This window comes from Ictidomys tridecemlineatus, chromosome 4 (genome assembly GCF_052094955.1).
Source record: "Ictidomys tridecemlineatus isolate mIctTri1 chromosome 4, mIctTri1.hap1, whole genome shotgun sequence".
In the NCBI taxonomy this organism is placed as follows: Eukaryota; Metazoa; Chordata; class Mammalia; order Rodentia; family Sciuridae; genus Ictidomys; species Ictidomys tridecemlineatus.
In genome coordinates, this window is record NC_135480.1 from 105,582,668 (window position 1) to 105,601,952 (window position 19,285).

Genomic DNA, 19,285 nt, shown 5'->3' on the forward strand with positions numbered 1-19,285 from the left:
ATTTAAGAGATTGGGAAGATGAGCCTTGGGATAACTAATTTGTCCACAGCCTTTACCATAAGAAAGAGTTTGGTTCCAAAGAATGTACTTTTTTAACACTGCAAACACTCCCACCTGTGCCTCTGTGCAAAAACGCATTGATCTTGTGAGGAGGAAAAGCATTGTCTAGATCCTAGAGAGACTTACAACAGAGGCAAAGAGAAATGTGTTTTATTATGTCACCACCCATGGTCTAATGGCTGGTTTCCCAATTACAAACTGCTGCCTCCCTGCAGCAGAGACCAGAGCTCCAGCCCCTTTTTAGCAAGAACAAAACAAGGCCTCCCATATGGGCTGCTGGGCCCCACCACATAAAAACATCAGGGAACCTAAACAGCATTTTCCCTGCTAACCACCCCCTGAGGAGATCTGCTTAATAGGCCCTTTATGGTTGGAAGGGAGAGTCTTGTTGATAGGGATGGGGGTGGCTGCAGGTTGGAGTTCTTCATCTGGTAGGACTGCTTAAGCCCCCAAATAGCTCCGTAATTTTTTTTCCTTTCCTGATTAGCTTTCTAAAGCACATTTTCCTTCCTGTAGGCCAGCCTTAGGGGTAGCGGCCCTGGCATGCTCCCTGTCCCATTGATTGTTAGATGTGCAGCTCTCAAACAGGCCACAATGGCTGAAAGCAGAGGCCATTAACCCCAGCTCACTGAAAGGGTTCACCGCCAGGAGACTGATTCTGAAACTGGGACTTTAGGATCAATATATCTTTCTCCATTAGGTTCATTTCCTCCAAAGGAAATGGATAGGACCATTATGGTGGATGCATATTGACAGGTTTCTCCATGGCGGTCTCTGCCTCATGGGGAGAAGGCTGGGGGTGGGGGCAAAATGTGGGAGATAAGGTAGTTAAAACGAACCACTTGGGCTCTTGACAAGCCTATTTTACTGGCCTTGGTGGCAAATAGTAGCTGGAATTTCTTATGTGAAAGTGATAGAATAAATGGCTTTTATGACATAGATATAGAAAAATATGGCATGAATCTGAATATACTTGGAAGGAGTTCGGACCCATGGAAGAACTTTCTGAGTGGGACAGCCATTCAGTGATCAAGAACCATTGTTGAGTCTCCTTTTCTCGATGTCTATAAGGAGAAAAGAGGTTTCCTTTAAGAGTCAAGGACAGTCTTAAATACAATTTTGTCTGACCATAAGGAAGGATGGGAAGGATCTTCTCAAGGTACTTTGCAAAGAATTGCTGTCTAACACTCAAGGTTGCTTCTGAAGACCTCAGAACTCTTTATACATGTCATTTTTTTCTTCTCAACTTTCCTGTGGGCTTAATCATCTCCTCTTCTCTGATGATGGGCAAACTAAAGCCTTAAATTAAAAAGTGACTTCCTTTGGGGAATGGACCTGAAAACCAGTATCCATGTTCTACACCTAAACAGACCTGCTGGGGCCACAGTATTTGGCCAGTCCTAGATTTTACTGTAGTTGGGAAGGTTTGGATAAATGACCACTGCTGTTCTTCTTGGTTTGTGTGGCTCTTAGCTCATCCTTAAGTGTTTCTCACCACTGTGACGGGTGACATTTGGCCTCTTATCATCATTTAAAAGTGGAACAGAATCTTGTTGGCCACTGGCAGCTGAGGGTGACATCAGAAACTGAAGTCTCAATGCATGAGCATTAATAGATGAGAGGAGCTGAAGAGCATGAAGTCAAGGAATTAAATTGGCTGCTTGGCAAGTGTTATGGTTTAGATACTAAGTGTCCCCCCAAAGCTCTATCTAAGCAAAAAAGCTTAGACAGAGGTGAAATGATTGGGGTATGAGAGCCTTAATCTAAGCAGTCCATTAATCCTCTGCTGGGGATTAACTGGGCAAGAACAGTAGGTAGGTGGGGTGTGACTGGAAGAGGTGGGTTAATGGGTTAATGGTGGGTTAATTGCCCTTGATGTTTAGGTTTTGTCCATGGTAAAGGGAGTCTCTTTCTCTGTTTCCTGGCATGATGTTCTAAGCCTCTTACTTCTGCTATACTCTTCTGCCATGATGTTCTCACCTTAGGCCCCAAAGAATGGAGTCAGCTATCTATGGACTAAGACCTTTGAAACCGTGAGCCACAAAATGGACTTCTTCCCCTTTTAATTGTTCTAGTCAGGTTTTGGTCACAGTGGTGACAAAACTGACTAAAACAACAAGCTTCTCCTAGCTTTGGCCACTGGAGTGCATGGGATCACATTGGCTCTATATCCCCTCATATCCACTTGCCCATCCTCATACACAGTTGTCCGCACATGGAAAAGTGACATCCCTGGAACCAACCTAAGCCAACAAGAGAGAAAAAGGAAACATGCGGAATATAGTTTTGGGTGGTACGAAACCTTCATCAAAGGAAAAAAAGGTAAAATCCAGGAAGAATGAACATGAAAAAAAAAAAAAAAAAAGAGCCAAAGAAGTAATTCAGAAAAAAAGATCAGATCTTCTCCCTTTTAGATTAGCAGAATTTGTTTGGGTTTTAGTCATAAAAGCCTTTTTCCTGTCTAGACTTGCTTCTACAGAGAATAGATTTGGTTTTACCCACTCTTTTGGAAGATAAGAGAGAAGCCCTCTTCTGATATGGCTGAGATAAATGTTGGGCACCAGCTTAAAGACAGACCAACACTGAAGTTCTCCGTATCACCATCTCTCCACTGCCAGGAAATCCTGGTCCCACCTGGAAGGCACCCCAGGAATCAGGAGCACATCCCTATGATCACACACAATAAGAGGTTTATTGGCCACCGCTGCCTGGGTTTCCAGAGAAAGGAGAACTGGGGGTCCATTAGCCAAGACACTTCCCAGGGTTCGGGCTCAGTGCTTCCACACTGATGAGTGGGGCTCTTGCTTTGAGCTGAGACTCAAGGATGCCAGCTTATCCAAGTCCTTTAGGGGACAAAGGGTAGGAGAAAATTAGTGAGGCTACTTGCTCAAGACTCCAAGATTCCAGGGCTCAGCATAATTTGAGTGTTCCTAATCCAAAATTTGAAAATCTGAAAAGCTCCCAGGTCAGAAACTTTCTGAACTATACACAACACTCAAAATTGGCGGGGGGAGGGGGGATTGCAGCATTTGGGATTTCAGATATTCAAGTTCAGATTCTCAACCTGTTACCAATACCAAATTCATTTACTTGCTGCTTGAAAAGAGCCTAATGAATCAAAGTAAAGTTGTTTCCAGCAAGGTAAAAGATTCAGTAACCCAGAAAGACCCAGAAGATGGTGAACTATCATCCTGAAAGACCATCTTAGCACAAGTTTTAAGCTCCTTTTATCTTTAGGTAGCTGGCAGTCTGTTGACTTACATCAGTCTTCAACCAGGAGGAGCAGGACTAGATAAGTTTCAGGTATAATAACCTTATGGTACTAGGTTAAATGATTAACAAGACTGCCTACTCAGAAGGAAAAAGCCTTTTTCTAGCAAAGATAACCACGAACCTAGCTACAAAATGTAATGTCTATGCAAACATTCCAAAAATCTAAAAATAAATACATAAATATAAAACATTTCTGATCCTAAACACTTTAGATAAGGGATACTCAGTCTTCATTTTGGAAGAGAAATGACAAATTTTTCATCTTAGAGGAGGAAGTTTATAAGACTAGAATTGTCTGATAATTAACTAACCACTTTGGTGACCTCTGCTTGATATGGCCACCCACTGAATCCCAGCGTTCTTCATCTGTAGACCTTATCTCCAAGGTATGAGCCATTTGGAAACTGGGAGCTCACATCTGTTTAAGTCCAGGATCTTGTGCCCAGGCTGTTCCTGGGCCAGGATGTGGTCTCAGTGTCTTTACCCTCACTTTCTCACTTCATTCGGTTTCTTACAAGGTCATCTCACTCACATGTCACTTCTTGTCACCACACTAGACATCTTCTCCTTCTCCCTTGAGAATCATAGCGGGTAAGACTTTATCTGTAGAGTGAGAACTCCTGTATTAAGCAGCACGGGTGGCTAGGACACTGTGGGGAGAGGACCTCCTGTCTTCTGTGGTTAAAGAGAGAAGCAAAAGTAGAGGGTGGTAGAGTTGCAGAGGGTGTCTAGGGTCTTTCTCAGCAGAGCTGAGTGGACCGGAAGCATCTCTGAGTGAGAACGTGGACTTAGGAGTCAAGAGCTATCATGAACTGCCTATGCTGTTCTGCCATGGATACAGAAGCAGGAGTCAGAAGAAGCAAGAGTGATAAAAATAGGATATAGTAATAGGACATTTTTAATTGGTTTTGGCATGCATTTGCATGGGCTTATTTTACCTCCCTTTGGATGCAGTCATGCTTCCAACTCCCCTCTTCAACCCATGTCCCCAACCCCTTCACTGAAACAATCCTTCTGACAGTGGTCCAGGGTCATAGTCAAATGTGAGTATGGAAGAGCAGAGACATCTAGTAATCGTTGACAGAAAAAAATTTTTAAACAAATTAGGAAATATCCTTTCCCCAGCAGCTTTATTACTTGACAGATGCTAAGAGCATTGTTCAAAGCCCGGGGATCCTTATACTTTTACTGTATTTCAAGGCAACTGGGGTGGGGTGGGGGAACTTGACAACAGAGAGGCAAAATAACTTTCCCCAAGCCATGCAACACAGAAGGATGGAGAGCGAGATTTTTGAAGCTCTGACTGCAATCAGGTCTCACTGGGCAGCAAATGTGGCTCACGGAAGAGAACACCTGCCTGTGCTGTGGTGCAAGAATCTGGTTCTAAAGTTGGTATAACTGAGCAATCTGGGAGCCTCACAGATACAGTGCATTCCTTGAGAGCAAGGACAATGTCTTCATGGCCTCTATGCATTTTACGTGGACCTTCGGTGCTGAATACATAGCTGTTGACATGTACTACTGGATGGGTTCCTCATCTGTAATAGAGTAAAAGTGGCTGCTACATTGAGAGCCCTTATGCAAAGTTTCTTACCATATAAAAATAATTTCCATGCAAAGGAAAGATTCTAACCTCCATAGTCTCAAGCTGCTTGCAACCCCAGTGCTACATAACTTCACTGAGAATAGTCAGGAATAGCTAGACAATATTTAGTGGCTCTGATGGGTGACTCAGTGCAGACACAGTGTCCTTCCACTCCCACAACCAGGGAATTCCCACTCAAGAGGAGTGTGGAGAAACCACAGCAGTGCCCTGTCAGTAATATAAAATCCAAATATTTTGATTAGGACCTTTTATCAACAGTTTGAGATACCAAATTATGTATTCAAAAAACAGAATAAAGCATCTGATCTTCCAAGATTGACAACTTGCTCAGTATAGTAGTCCCTTCGTATCCATTTTCATTCTATGGTTTCAGTTATCCAAGATCAACCTTGGTCCAAAAATATTAAATGGAAAATTCTAGAAATAAATAACTTACAAGTTTTAAGTAACTTTTGTTACAGACAACTGAAATGGTTAGATTTTTCGTTGTTAATCTCTCTAATTTATAAATTAGACTTTATCATAGGTGTGTATGCATAGGAAAAAACATGAAATATTTATAGGGTTCAGTACTATACACACTCCTCAGCATCCACTTGGGGTCTTAGAACATACCCCCTCCCCATGGGTGAGGGGAGCTATTGTCTACTTTTTTGCTGATTCATAACTTTTAGTTATACTTCCAGATTCAAGCTTTGGAATGGGATAGTCACAGAGATCTGGCTCTCGCTTTCAGAGCTAATCCATCCAGGGGCACTCAGGTGCTAACAATATGGGCTTCCAAGTTTGTCAAGAGGGTTTAATATCTGTTAAGTGCATGGTACATAAAGACTTTCATCATTATTGATGACTTCATTTTTCTCCTACTAGAGAAACAAATACATGTAGAGTCACCTGTTTGTCCTTGATGCTCAGGTGGCTGCCAGCCTCGGGATGCTGCAGATCAACCTACAAAGATGATCTATACTGAACAAGCATTCAGAGAACACAGAAAAGGACTCTGACATTCTATCTAAACTTATTTTAAAGAAAAAAAAGCATTATTTTTTAGTACACCCTAAAAGAATCCCTCAATATTTCTTCATGATACTGGTGGCCTCTTTGTGTAGCTGAACTCACCCACCGTGAAGAAAATGAGTTGGGTTCTGCCTATGTCTCCCCATCCCCCTGTATAGTGCAGCCCATTAAGCTGGTTTTGAGGGAAGAAAATGAGTCATCTCATTAATTAGGCCATTTAAAATTGAATTAAAAGTGTTAGGTGTGGAAAACTGAGCAACTGGCATCCTGAAGGTTGAGATTTTTTTTTTTAATCCTGAAGTTTGTATTAAATATTCAAAAAATTGTGATGGTCTTAGCTACATAAAGGAAATATATCATTTAATTTTGGTTTCACAGGGAGTTTTATCCACTTGGAGGATTATGTACTTGACCTCATGTATTCTCTTTTCCTCACAAATAGGTCCTTGGTCACAGAGAACCAGTGCATAGAGCAGATGGCATGCCAGAGGCCAGGAGTTAATGTCTATCAATTCAAAATCAAAGACAATGCAACTCCAAGTATAGGTTGAACATCCCTAATTTGATCCCTAATTCAAAAATCTGAAGTGCTCCAAAACCTAAAACTTTTTAAACACTAAAATGCTTTTCATTTTCAACTGTTTCAGGCTTCAGATTTTCAGAGTAGGGATGCCAAAGAGGTAAAGTGTATGCAAATATCTCAAAACCCCAAAATCTTCAAAATCAAACACTTTTGGTGTTTGAATAAGAGATAATAATAAGCGCTTTGAATAAGAGATACTCAACCTGTAATTGAAAAGCTCAAAAAATTAGTTCTCTAATTGAATCAAGGTCTAGGGCTGGGGATATAGCTCAGTTGGTAGAGTGCTTGCCTTGCATGCATAAGGCCCTAGGTTCAATCCCTGGCACCATTAAAAAAAAATCTCACTATTTTGAGTGACTATTGTCCATTTATATACATATACACGCATGTGTGTATAATGTATAATTATATATGTAGTAGGCAATATATATATTATTTTTTATTACAGGCATTGGAATTTTGTCAAGTGGCAATAATATAAGGGAAGGACTCTCCTTCTAAAGTCACATGGAGGTTCATGCTAAAGAACCAGGGGTCATACACACCTGCATTAGGGATGTCTTGAATATTTACTGGTCTCAGTATTGAATAAGTTAGGAGCAGAAGATATTCCTTAGACAAGAAGTAGGAACTCAATGGTGGCCCAAAAGAAATGTCTTGGTCACAAAAGAATAAGACAAGGATTCATAGTCAAGAAAACATTCTAAGCACTGGTACACACTTATAATCCCAGCAGTTTGAGAGGTTGAGGTAGGAGGATCATGAGTTCAAAGCCAGCCTCAGCAAAAGCAAGTCATTAAGCAACTCAATGAGACCCTGTCTCTAAATAAAATACAAAAAAGGGCTGGGGATGCAGCTCAGTGGTCGAGTGCCCCTGAGTTCAATCCCTGGTACCAAAAAAAGAAAAGAAAAGAAAAGAAATAGATAACATCCTAGGAAGGAGATGCCTAGCAACAAGATGGTTCTAATCATGAAACCTGGATCAATAACTACCACCCTCTGCCCAAACTTGTTTCTACTCCTGCACTCTCTCTCCTCTGGAATGTTCCAAAACCCAAACTCCACCATCCACACTGTCAAGCTACAGTCCCAGGACAGCCTCTGAACATTGCTCCATCCACAATCCAAACATCATTCCAACATCGCCACCTCCACTGCTCTAGTGCATGCTCTCCAGACACCCTTCTGATCTGCAGTCAAGACCTTCCACAGTCTCCCACCACACCCATGGGGCTTCAGGGAGCTTATCTCCCTTGAGTTTATCCCTCTGTTCCAATCCCAGCATGCCACTCTGGCTGACCATCCTTCTCCGGTCCCTGCAGATGCAATCAGATCTAAGCTCTTTAACACAGCATGCAAGACCTTTGTGAGCTGACTGCAGCCTACCTTTTCAGCTTCATCTTTATCCACTCTAGCTTTTCAGTTTTTGCCCTAGCATCACCTAATTCTAATTTCCCTCTACATACAGTGCTGCCTCTGGCCTTTTTTCTTTTGCTCACACCCTTCTTGCTACGTTCTCCTTTTCCCTCTATCTAGCTTGCTACATCATTTCTTCTTGGACAAATTCCAAAACTCTCAGGTCACAGCACCTTTCATGTATCAGTAATTTTTACATAGAAGTTGTGGCCAACATAAATATCTAACAGTTCTATTTATTCAGTATTTAAACTCAAATACCTTCGTAAGTATTTGTGTCCTAATAACTTAGGAGGCATTTGGAAAATAAATAAATAAATAAATAAATTGAAAGAAAATAGTATTTTTATTTTATCCTTAAATTTTCACCACTATTTATTAATGGTATATGTGTGTCTATTGGGCACTATACGACTGCTCAAACCACCACCACTCTTACTCTCTGTTTCACATGGATTTTTATTGGGTAATTGCTGCAATATATATACACACATATATATATACACACACACATATATATTAATTACACATAATAGTGAGATTTGTGGTAACATTCTTGTACATGCTTTCTACTACTGCAGTTGCCAAAACCCCAGCTTCACAAAATATGATATCAAGAGAAATGTAGCACAATCAAATATTGAACCTTGAGCTGGCTTCAGTGGAGGATGACTATCACATTTTCTTCTTTGATATAATGAGAATAACCAGGATCAGAGCAGGGAGGAAGAGCAGGAAGGAAAGATCAACATTAAACAGATACAATAGGTGGGAGGGAAAGGGAGAGAAAAGAGAAATTGCATGGTAATGGAGGGAGATGCTCATTGTTATACTAAAGCACTCATAAGAGGTTTCGAGGGGAATGGGTAAATAAACAAGGAGAGAAGTGAAATACAGTAGATGGGGTAGAGAGACAAGATGGGAGGGGAGGGGGGGGATAGTAGAGGATAGGAAAGGAAGCAGAATACAACAGATACTAATAGGGCATTATGTAAAAATGTGGATATGTAACAGATGTGATTCTGCAATCTGTATTTGGGGTAAAAATGGGAGTTCATAACCAATTTGAATCTAATGTATGAAACATGATATGTCAATAGCTTTGTAATGTTTTGAACAACCAATAAAAAAAAAATAAAGGGAACTGGAGATAAAAAAAAAAAAAAAAAAAAAAAAAAAAAAAATTAAAATGATCTGCAAGGCACGGTGGCACACACTTATAATCCCAATAGCTTCAAAGGCTGAGGCAGGAGGATCACAAGTTTAAAGCAAACCAGTGAGGCCCTAAACAACTCAGTGACACCCTGTCTCTAAATAAATACTTTAAAAAGGTGGGCGGGGCTGGGGACGTGTCTCAGTGGTTGAAAGTCCCTGGGCTCAATCCCCAGTTCAAAAAAAAAAAAAAATTGAAAAGATGCGAAAGCACCTCTTTGTCTTTGCCTTAGTAACTGGGTCTAGGTAGCTCTGGATAAAATATAAGAACTTCAGACCTAGAAACTCTTTACCATGGAGCTAGAGCCCTTAGCCTAAGCTTTCTTGGTACTCCATGCCGCTGTCCTGCCCTTCACATACTGCATTATAAGAACCTGCTCTGTGTCTTTCTTCCTCCGTGTGAACTCTCTATGAGCAAGACCCAGGCTCTCCTCTTTCTGCACCACATGACAACCCAGGGCCTGGCTGGTGTCCAACAGACAGGAACTCAAACAACAGGAGGGACAGAGCCATAGTGGATACCAGAGAACTAGCGTGGCTCAGAGGGACTCATCCTGCGAGAGAGTTAAACAGGTGATTCCTGTCAAGCTCAATATCTGTAGTTCTGGCAGAGAAGGAGAATCTGCTGGACCTGGAAGTAGCACCAGCCTGACTCAACCAATGAACCAGTGGCTCTTGTCCCTGAAGGGTGCCAACCAGTCCGAGTACAACACTCAACACACTCATGGTTTGGTTTTAGGTTTTCATTTGGTTTCTGGCAAGAGTTTCTTAAGAGTAAATGATAAAAGGATGGGGGCAGGGGAGAAGGAAAAAGAGAAGGAAAGAAAAAATAGAGGAAGGGAGAGAGGTGGGGGGAAGGAGAAGGATTGGAGGAAGGGATGCTATTTACCTTGGGCAAACTCAGGAGAAAGGGATCTGTCCTTTGCGGGCTGTGTTCAAAGGCACAAGAGTATCTCTGTGACCTTGGGACCAGACCTACCTCCTGACCTAAGAGCACTGGAGCTGAGAGATCATAGTGGGAGGAATCCCAGCCAAGCCAACAAGGCCATCTATGGATGCCACTGGTTCCTCCCCTTTTGGCCAATTTCCTGACAGTTACTTCCCTGATTTCTTGACTAGCCATTGTTTTTGTCTTATTTGTGCTGACATGAGAATTTGCATTAATTTTTTCACAATCTGCTGTAAATGAACCCTAGACATAACTGAGAAAGTTAGGACCAGGATCCAAAGTCAAATTTGTGTTTGTAGGTGATAGAACTTCCATGATTCACACGGCTCACTGATTTTAACCAAGAAGATCCCATTGAAATTGTTCATTACTATAATCCCTTGCTGTAATCCAATAGCAGAGCTACTGGTATCTCAGTTTAAAGAGATGTCCGTCTAGCCGGATACAGTGACATATGCCTTTAATCCTAGTGACTAGAGAGTCAGAGGCAGAAGAATTGCAAGTTTTGCAATTAAGTTACCTGACAATTTACCAAGACCCTGTCTCAAAAAAATAAATAAATAAATAAATAAGTGCTGGGGATAGCCAGGCGTGGTGGTGTATGACTGAAATCCCAGTGGTTTGGGAGGATGAGGCTAGAGGACCGCAAGTTCAAAGCCAGTCTCAGCACCTAGAGAGTCCCTGAGCAACTAGCAAGATATTTGATTTTGCCCTATCTATATCTATATTTGATATTTGCCCTATCTAAAGCTCAAGAGTCCCTGAGCAACTAGCAAGATATTTTATTTTGAGATGGGAAGAAGAAATCAAATAGATATTTGATTTCTTCTTCCCATCTCAAAATAAAAAATAAAAAATGGGCTAGGAATGGGGCTCAGTGGTTGAACGCCCCTGGGTTCAATGCTCAGTACTAAAAGAGAGAGACAGAGAGAGTCTTTTATTTGCTTGAGGTCTCAAAAAGTCTCTGAAATGAATCCTCAGCCAACTTCTGAGTCACTCAGAGAGTAGCAGATGTTCTGGCTCGGCCTGGGGTTCGGGGTCCACCCCACACACTCCCACTTCTCCCAGCATGGCCCCAGTGGATGGCCGTGGAGCTGGCGCTCTATGGCAACAGTCTCTTCAGCTGGGTGAAGAGGAGGAGACTTGTGCTACTGATTCCCGTGTTGGGCTGTTCTGTGGGCAGAGTTCTGGGAACAAACTCAACCCAAATCATTGCCAACCCGGTAGTGGGTGAAGAGGCCATAGGGTCTGCCTGGGGCTTGAGAGAAAAGAAAACTTTACCCTCGCTGCATCCTGTCTAGGAAATTTCATTCCTCTATTTCAGATCGATAACTACTTTCTAGAAATTTAAACACACACACACACACACACACACACACACACACAGAAACATTCAAGCATATTACTTTCAGAAAGTTCTTTCTAGTAGCTAGCTTGAACCCTTTGTCCTGTAGCCAGCACTGACTTTATTTTGGCTGATCCTTACTAGAATGGGTGCGTCAGATAAGATAACCCTCCACAAAATTAAGGCCCTTTCAGACTTGTCTTCTTTAGAAAGAATTTGGATTTCCTTAACCTTTTATCACAGGGCCTTATCACACCTAAACCTTTAATTATCTCTCTCAATTTTTTTTTCTTTGAATCTTGTCCAAAACATGTCTTTTGAGTTACAAAGATCATAACTTAATTAGATCTTTCATTTCAAGAGGATTCTCCTAGTTCCTCAGAAGAAATAAATTAAACTTCAGTCAGATGTATTTCATTGAGGGAAGGGCGTAGGAAAAAAGAAATTGGGTGGTTTATATAAATAGCACATTGTCTGTGCCACAAATGAGTTTGGCTTTTCCCAATTGTTTTTTAAACAATGGGTCCTTTTTTTTCTGGTGAGTTTAATCCCTCAGAGATTCTAACCTCCAACAGATCAAGGTTGGTCTGCCTCTGTGGGTACGTGGCTTCCCTGTTGACAGAAGCGAGGTCCCTGGCCTCTGTCTGGCACAGCTCGGCTGCAATGAAGCACCTTGTCAAGGCTGGGGAGTGAGTGTGGGTCACTGTGCTGCTGTTTCAAGGGGACCCCAGGGTCTGTCTTGCTTTTGCATATCTTCATCTTATTGTGGGTAGGCTTGTCTTTCACGATGCTGTTCTAACTGACTGTGCAGATGTCTTTATCCTGATCTCTGCATATTTGCTCAGATTTCCACGGGGAAAAGGAAGGTCTTTGAATGATTTTCAGATGTGGAGAGGAGCAGCGGAGCCTGGCCTTCACCCAGCTGCCTCTTAACCAGGCTGCTTTACAGCACGTTTCTTCACTTCTTTCCACCTGAGTTTTCCCTTGTGTAAAATAAAGAAGTTGGACTCATAGATGATCTCTGAGGTCACTTCCCACCTGACCCGGAGGTTATCACAGCCTCCATCATTCTAATTGCTCCATAGAGAGGTATGAAAAGGAAGGAGGATTGATTGAGCTCTGGAGCCAACTGGGAAAGGGAGGCTCAGAAGGAGTGTCCGTTTAATTTGGATTCACTCCCTGCTGTCTCCCTCCCTCCCGAGGACCCTGGATCAGTCAGTACTGATCAGTCAGTGTAAAGGGGAAAGAATGATGTTTATTGCTCACGTACGGTGCATGGTCACTCTAAGGCTCCTCATCCACTATCTTGTTTCGACTTTCCATCTCACCATAGGGTAGAGGTACGAGGTGTCTTCCACCATCACAACCAGCAAGCAATCCCACCCACCCCCCACTCAGATGAGTCTACATCCTTCAGATCTCATTTGAAATGCCACTTCTTCAAAGCCACCTTCCTCAACCAGAGATGAGGCAAGAACTCCCCATGGCTCTCTGTGCTTCCCCTCCATTGCATTTACCACCTGAGTGATTAAACAATTAACCATACAATGAATGTCTCAACCATACTCAACTGAAATCTTCATGAGGGTAGAGACCACATTGTTCCTTATTGTAATCCCAGTGCCCAATAATGTCCCAGCAAAAACAGTTGATGCTCTTAGATAGTGAGTAAATACAAGTATGAATGTATGCATGAATGAAAGGATGGAGGGAGAGCAAAGCTGGATCTGAACCCCACTATCTGAACCCCAACCCCAATACCTGACTCCTGTGGATGTGTCTAAAATTTCAGAAGACTCTACTTATAAGCTTGTGCACAAGTGCTCACTGTTACAACCGTCCTGTGAATACTGACCCACCAGTAGTGAGGCTTTCGGTTCTTCCTCCCCATGGGGGAATATCAACATGGCTCTGTCCATGCCCTTTCCCAGTGCCGCTCTTTCCAAAAATGTCTGTAAAATAGTTAGAGGAGATGGATCAGGCTCTTGGTGGTGGGAGAGGGGTGAAAGGAGGTAATGACTCTCCAAACCCAATTGTCTTGGTGGGCATTTAGCCCCACGTCGCTACCCCACCCCACCCCCATACTAGGGATCAATCCCAGCTCCCCTGGGATTAATCCTACAGAGCTATATCCCCTGCCCTTTTTTTTAAAAAAATAAATTTAATTATAAGACAAGGTCTCACTGAGTTGCTAAGGCTGCTCTCAAACCTGTGATCCTCCTGCCTCAGCCTCCCAAGTGGCTGGGATTAGAGGTGTGGGCCACCAGGCCTGGTATTGCCTGATGTTTGCATAACCTTCTAACCCCTTCTGCCAATGGGCTGCAAACAAGAATCTGCTCTGTAGGGGATCTGGGTCAGTAAAAAATGAGTGGGTGAAAAGGGAGGAGGAAAAAACCAAGACATGACAACTTTTAGGAAGCAAAAATAAAACTCTAATGTGGAGACTGCTGAAAATAGACTGCTTGGGTGTCAGGCAGCATGCAAATCCAATGCTAATTACATGGAAATCAGTGACAAGTCCTAACTTCCATGTGCCTTGATGTGACCCTTGGGGGAAAACCTGCTGCAGGTGTCTGCTGTGCACCACTGAGGATGGAGTGGGACGTGGGCTTTGATGTGGCCTCCTTCATCTGCTCTTGTCTCTGCGCTGAGGAAAGCTGAGAGGTTGCTAAAAATACTAACAATAGATATTTGATTTCTTCTTCCAGACAAAAAGCCTTGGCATCCACGGGAGGAAGAAGTGTTCAAGCAGCATGTGACTGGTTGGTATGAAATAAATAAATTGAGAAAATAGCATATAATTAACTCTGAGTGTGTGTGGATGAGTGGGGACATGCAGGCTTTCTCCAAAAGACCCTTCCAGGGGGAATGAACCAGAAGGCTGTGAGACAAGCCCACTTATCAAGTCAAGTGCCTCCGCTACCCTGGCCTCAGAGTGTGATTCTCCTTGGACTGGTTAAAGAAATTCAAAGTCTTTCCAGGATAGACCCTCTCACAATATCTGCTCTCCTCCAGCCACTTAAACATTCACTTTTGGGAGCTGGGGCTGTAGCTCAGTGGTAAAGCATTTGCCTCACATGTGTGAGGCACCAGGTTCAGCACCACATAAAAATAAATAAAGATGCTGTGTGTTCATCTACAACTAAAATATATATATATATATATATATATATATATATATTTAAAACAAGATTCACTTTTGGTGTGTAGATGCAATGCTGGGCAAATCAATATTGAAAAATATTCTTACCTTCAGGATATCACTACCTACAAGACCCTACAAAGTGACCCTCCTGGGAGCTGCCTTGCTCCTGGGAGTCACTGTGGGCTCAATCAGAGACTAAGGGACAGGATGTGTTGGAATGGTACTGGTGGATGAGGAAGGATTTGGAGTTAATGGGAGAAAGCTTCCTGGAGAGCAGCTTCAGGGTTTTTTAAGGGAGTTGTGGGATGACAAGCAGGAGAGCAGAAGTTGTTGCATCTGAGAGTTGGTTAGTGAGATTCGAGAGGTGTTTTTTACAGCACAAATGAAAACCCTTCTCCATGCAGTGCCCAGGGAGCGGAGCTTGTGGAGGGGGGGATCTGTCTCAGCTCTTTCTTCCCTTCCATTATTCTCCACTGAGGCCTCCTTGGCTCTCTTCTCTCTTCCAGGTTGTTCTCCCATGTCGGTGACCCCTTCCTGGATGACCCCCTGCCCCGGGAGTACGTCCTCTACCTCCGCCCCACCGGTCCCTTAGCGCAGAAGCTTTCTGACTTCTGGCAGCAGTCGAAGCAGATCTGTGGGAAGAACAAGGCACACAACATCTTCCCCCACATCACTCTCTGCCAGTTCTTTATGGTGAGCTGCCCCTCCTCTCCAGGGGAGCCTGGCTCCCATTTTCCCAGCCAGCCCCTGGGGACCCAGAGTAGAAGTGGGAGCTGCTCAGGAAGATTGGAAATGGTCCTGGGCTCCTGGGCTGGGTGGAGCTCCCAGGGGTCAGCAGGGCCCACCTCTCTTCCCTTATGTCTGCTGAGGCCCAGGAGCACCCCAGGTTTGGAGTGGCTCCTCAAGACCCTAGGAACAAGCCTGACCCTCTGTGGGTGACACACTCACCTGGCAGCTGGAACAGAGCCACTGATACTGTTTCATTCTTGCTCCTTGTCAACCCTCTACCTCCTATGACAAGGAAACAGAGCAGGGAACAAGAAGTGTCGTCCAGAGACCGGAAAATGTATTTCAGCCTCGTGGGCACTGTCCATGGGGTTTTCTCACTACATCTTTCTAGAGAAATCAAAGATAGCTTTCACCTGCCAGCTTACCTAATCCATAATCCTATCAGAAAGCTTATTTAATGATACATGAAATCCCCATCACTGTGATACATTAAGTATGTGTATCTACTTTGGTTTTCCATGGCAATGGAGAAAGAACACTTAATTTATCCACATATATTCAAGACAAAGCATAACAGGAGCACTTTTTAAAAAATATATATTTATTTTTTAGTTATAGGTGGACACAATACTTTTATTTTATTTTTATGTGGTACTGAGGATTGAACCCAGTGCCTCATGCACGCGAGCGCTCTACCTCTGAGCCGAACCCCAGCTCAGAACAGGAGCACTTTAAGACAATTTTTAAAAAATATGTTTTCCTTTGTTTCTTCCAAATATTCTCACTCTCTTAGGTAAAAAAAAAAAAAAAAAAAAAAAAAAAACATGTTCCTAACACCTTCCCTTTTACCATTTACTCTGAAAATTAAAGTGATTATCGCTTCCTCTTAGTCATCTCAGGATCTTTCTTGAAAACATTCAGAGTTGAAGAGACACTCATTCTTCCTTCCAATGCTCTGAAGAGGGTAGGAGGATGATGTCACAGCTCTCAGAGCCTCGCTCTTCTCAACTACCGTGGGGGTGGAGGGAGAGACTACTTTGATCATCTAAAAGGAATTGAAAAGGTACAGATGATACAAAAGAGTACAAAATACACAAATTATCCTGGGATGCTATACTCTCTCCCATGATGTTTCTCCTGGGCTTTTTGTTGTTGTTTTGGTTTGGTTTTAGTTTTGTTTGTTTGTTTTGGTTTTTGGTTTTGAGCAAAGAAAAATGTTTTGTTTTATTTTGTTTTGTTTTGTACCAGATGACCAGGAATTAAACCTAGGGGGTCTCTACCTCTGAATCCCCAGCCCTATTTATTTATCTATTTAATTTTGGTACTTGCGATTGAACCCAGGGGCACTTAACCAGTGAGCCACATCCCCAGCCCAGTTTATTTTTTATTTTGAGACAGGGTCTCAACTAAGTTGCTTAGGGCCTTGCCAAGTTGCTGAGGCTGGCCTTGAACTTGTGATCCTCCCACCTCAGCCTCCCAAGCCTCTGGGATTATAGGAGTATGCCACTACACCCAACAGAAAACTTTCTTTTTAATTGACAAATAAAAGTTGTATATATTCCTGGTTTAATATATGTGTACATTATGGAATAGTTAAATCAAGCTAATTAATGTATGTATTACTTCACGTACTCCATTTATTTGTGGTGAAATACTTAAAATCTATTCTCTATGTCTTTTTTTTTTCTTTTTTTCCTTGTGTTGCTGGGAATCAAAACCATGCCAGCTGAGTACTCTTTCACTGAGCTACACCCAGCCCCCAAGTCTACTACTCTCTTACAATTTTTGAATATATACTACATTGTTATTAACCATGGTCACAATGCTATACAAAAGCTCTCTTGATTTTATTCCTTACATCCAAACGAAATTTAGTGTCCTTTGACCAACACTTCTCCAATCCTGATCCTTGTTTTTGCTTTCTGCTTGACCAGTCCTGCTGCATTTTGGTGGAATTGAGAGTGTCCACTGCAGAGCAAGGGAAGGAGGAAACCGGTCACACGTTCCCCAGCTTAATTTTCTCAGTTGGATGATCTGTGTCAAGATAATTGGGAGCCTGATGTTCTTCTTCGGCCATACAAAAAGGAGTATGGTTAATTGCATGATCAGCCTCCGGTCTCTGGGGGAAAATATCCACCGATAAGTGGCAGCAGCCTCTCTGTCTCCTAGGCTCTGAGTGAAGCCTGCTTGTTTTCCCCTTCCAGTGTGAGGACAGCAAGGTAGACGCCCTGGGGGAAGCTCTGCAGACCACCGTCAGTCGCTGGAAGTGCAAGTTCTCAGCTCCCTTACCCCTGGAGCTCTATACCTCCTCCAACTTCATCGGCCTCTTTGTGAAGGAAGACAGTGCAGAGGTCCTCAAAAAGTTTGCCGCTGACTTTGCTGCAGAGGCTGCTTCCAAAACTGGTGAGCACACACAACTGCCAGCCCAGCCCTGGCCCCTGGTATTTGGAGTTGGGAAGGATAGGGATGGGAAATGATTATTAGGTTTCCATTGCTGTGACAAAAAAAAAAAAAAAAACCCTGAGAAATCAACTTAAAAGGAGAAAAGATTCATTTTGGTTCATCATTTCAGAGGTTGCAGTCCATGGTTGGTTGGCTCTGTTGCTTTGGGGCCTGTGGCAAGGCAGAGTATCATGGCAGGGATCATGTAGTAAAGTTGTCCATCTAATGGTGGTCAGGAGGCAGAGGGAGAGAAGGACCAGGTTCCTCTCTGTCCTTTAACATGTCCTTGATCTAAAACCTCCTACCAGGCTCTGCCTATTAAAGGTTCCACCACTTCCCAAAAGCTGGAGACCAAGCCTTCAACACATGGCCTTTTGGGTACATTGAACATCCAAATCATGATAGTTATAATAGGATGGAATTAGGAAGAGGAGGTCCATGCAGGATTGGGCACACATGGCAAAGCATACCCCACACCCCTTTGGTCCCTTGTAAAAATGTCTACTTCTGTTGTGCTACCCCCTGGAGACACTGTCCAAAGCTTACTTCCAAACACCCCGGTTGGAGGTACACAAGTGACTACTCAATACTGAACTATAAATTATCCCTCTGTACTACTAATTATCCCAGTTTAGAAGTTTTTTGCTCCCAAACTTCTCTCTCCTGCAGATGTTTGTCTGGATCTCACCATTTACACTGTAGCATAAGACATAGAGTGGAACCACTTCATAGTATACCATAATAAAATCCACTGAGCCAATACCCTTCAATGTCGTGAAACCCAGTAGAGGAGCTCCCAAGAGCCTTAAAACTCTGTCCAAAAATGTAACCTCTTCCTGCTCTTTTCATGGAAGCTCTTAGTTAAAGTCAATTGATTTCCTGTGAAAGGAATTACCTTTCAGGGATGCTCAGGATGTATATGGACAAGACAGAGAAGTTTGCAAAGTTCTTCTGTCTGACTGCAGGTGCAGACAGGCTCTCTTAGCTAATGAGAGCCTTTTGCAGTGAGGGATGAACAGACAATCCACAGGAGGAGGGGACTCTTGACTCCCCCAGAATAAAATCACAGTCAGCAGGTATTTATTGGGCATGTGTGTTTATGCAACAGAGAAGTGAATAAGAAGTGATTTTCCTTAGCCAAAAGCTGTGGCACATCCCTGTGATTCCAGCAGCTTGGGAGATTGAGATAGGAGGATCAAAAGTTTGTGGTCAGCCTCAGCAACTTAGCAGGGCCCTAAACAATTTAGTGAGATCCTGTTTGAAATTCTAAAAACATCTGGGGATATAGCTCAGCATAAAGCACTGGGTTCAATCCCCAGTACTTCCCCCACCCCCACAAAAAAAAAAAAAAAAGTGGTTTTCCCTGGCCAGAGACACAGTCAGGAAACCTGATTCAGGCCCTGTGTGATACTCAGGCATTGAGGAGAGTGAGAGGCACTGCAGAAAAATGTTTCCATCTTCAGAGAAGAGAGGAAGCTGGGAAGATGTTGATCAGGAAAATGAAGGAA

At 42.9% G+C, this 19,285-nt stretch overlaps 1 protein-coding gene across 3 annotated transcripts in view; it reads left to right on the top strand.

Moving 5' to 3' along the window:
• Positions 1-19,285, top strand: part of Ubash3b (ubiquitin associated and SH3 domain containing B) — a 147,784-nt gene that overhangs the window by 94,543 nt on the left and 33,956 nt on the right. For 2 of the 3 annotated variants that reach the window (XM_005328389.4, XM_078047184.1), the window contains exons 2-4: positions 14,170-14,223; positions 15,113-15,299; positions 17,540-17,738. In XM_005328389.4, the coding sequence (XP_005328446.1) occupies positions 14,170-14,223; positions 15,113-15,299; positions 17,540-17,738 (440 nt within the window). Of the gene's footprint in view, positions 1-14,169; positions 14,228-15,112; positions 15,300-17,539; positions 17,739-19,285 lie in introns of all 3 variants that reach the window. The other variant, XM_040285394.2, reaches the window with a different exon arrangement.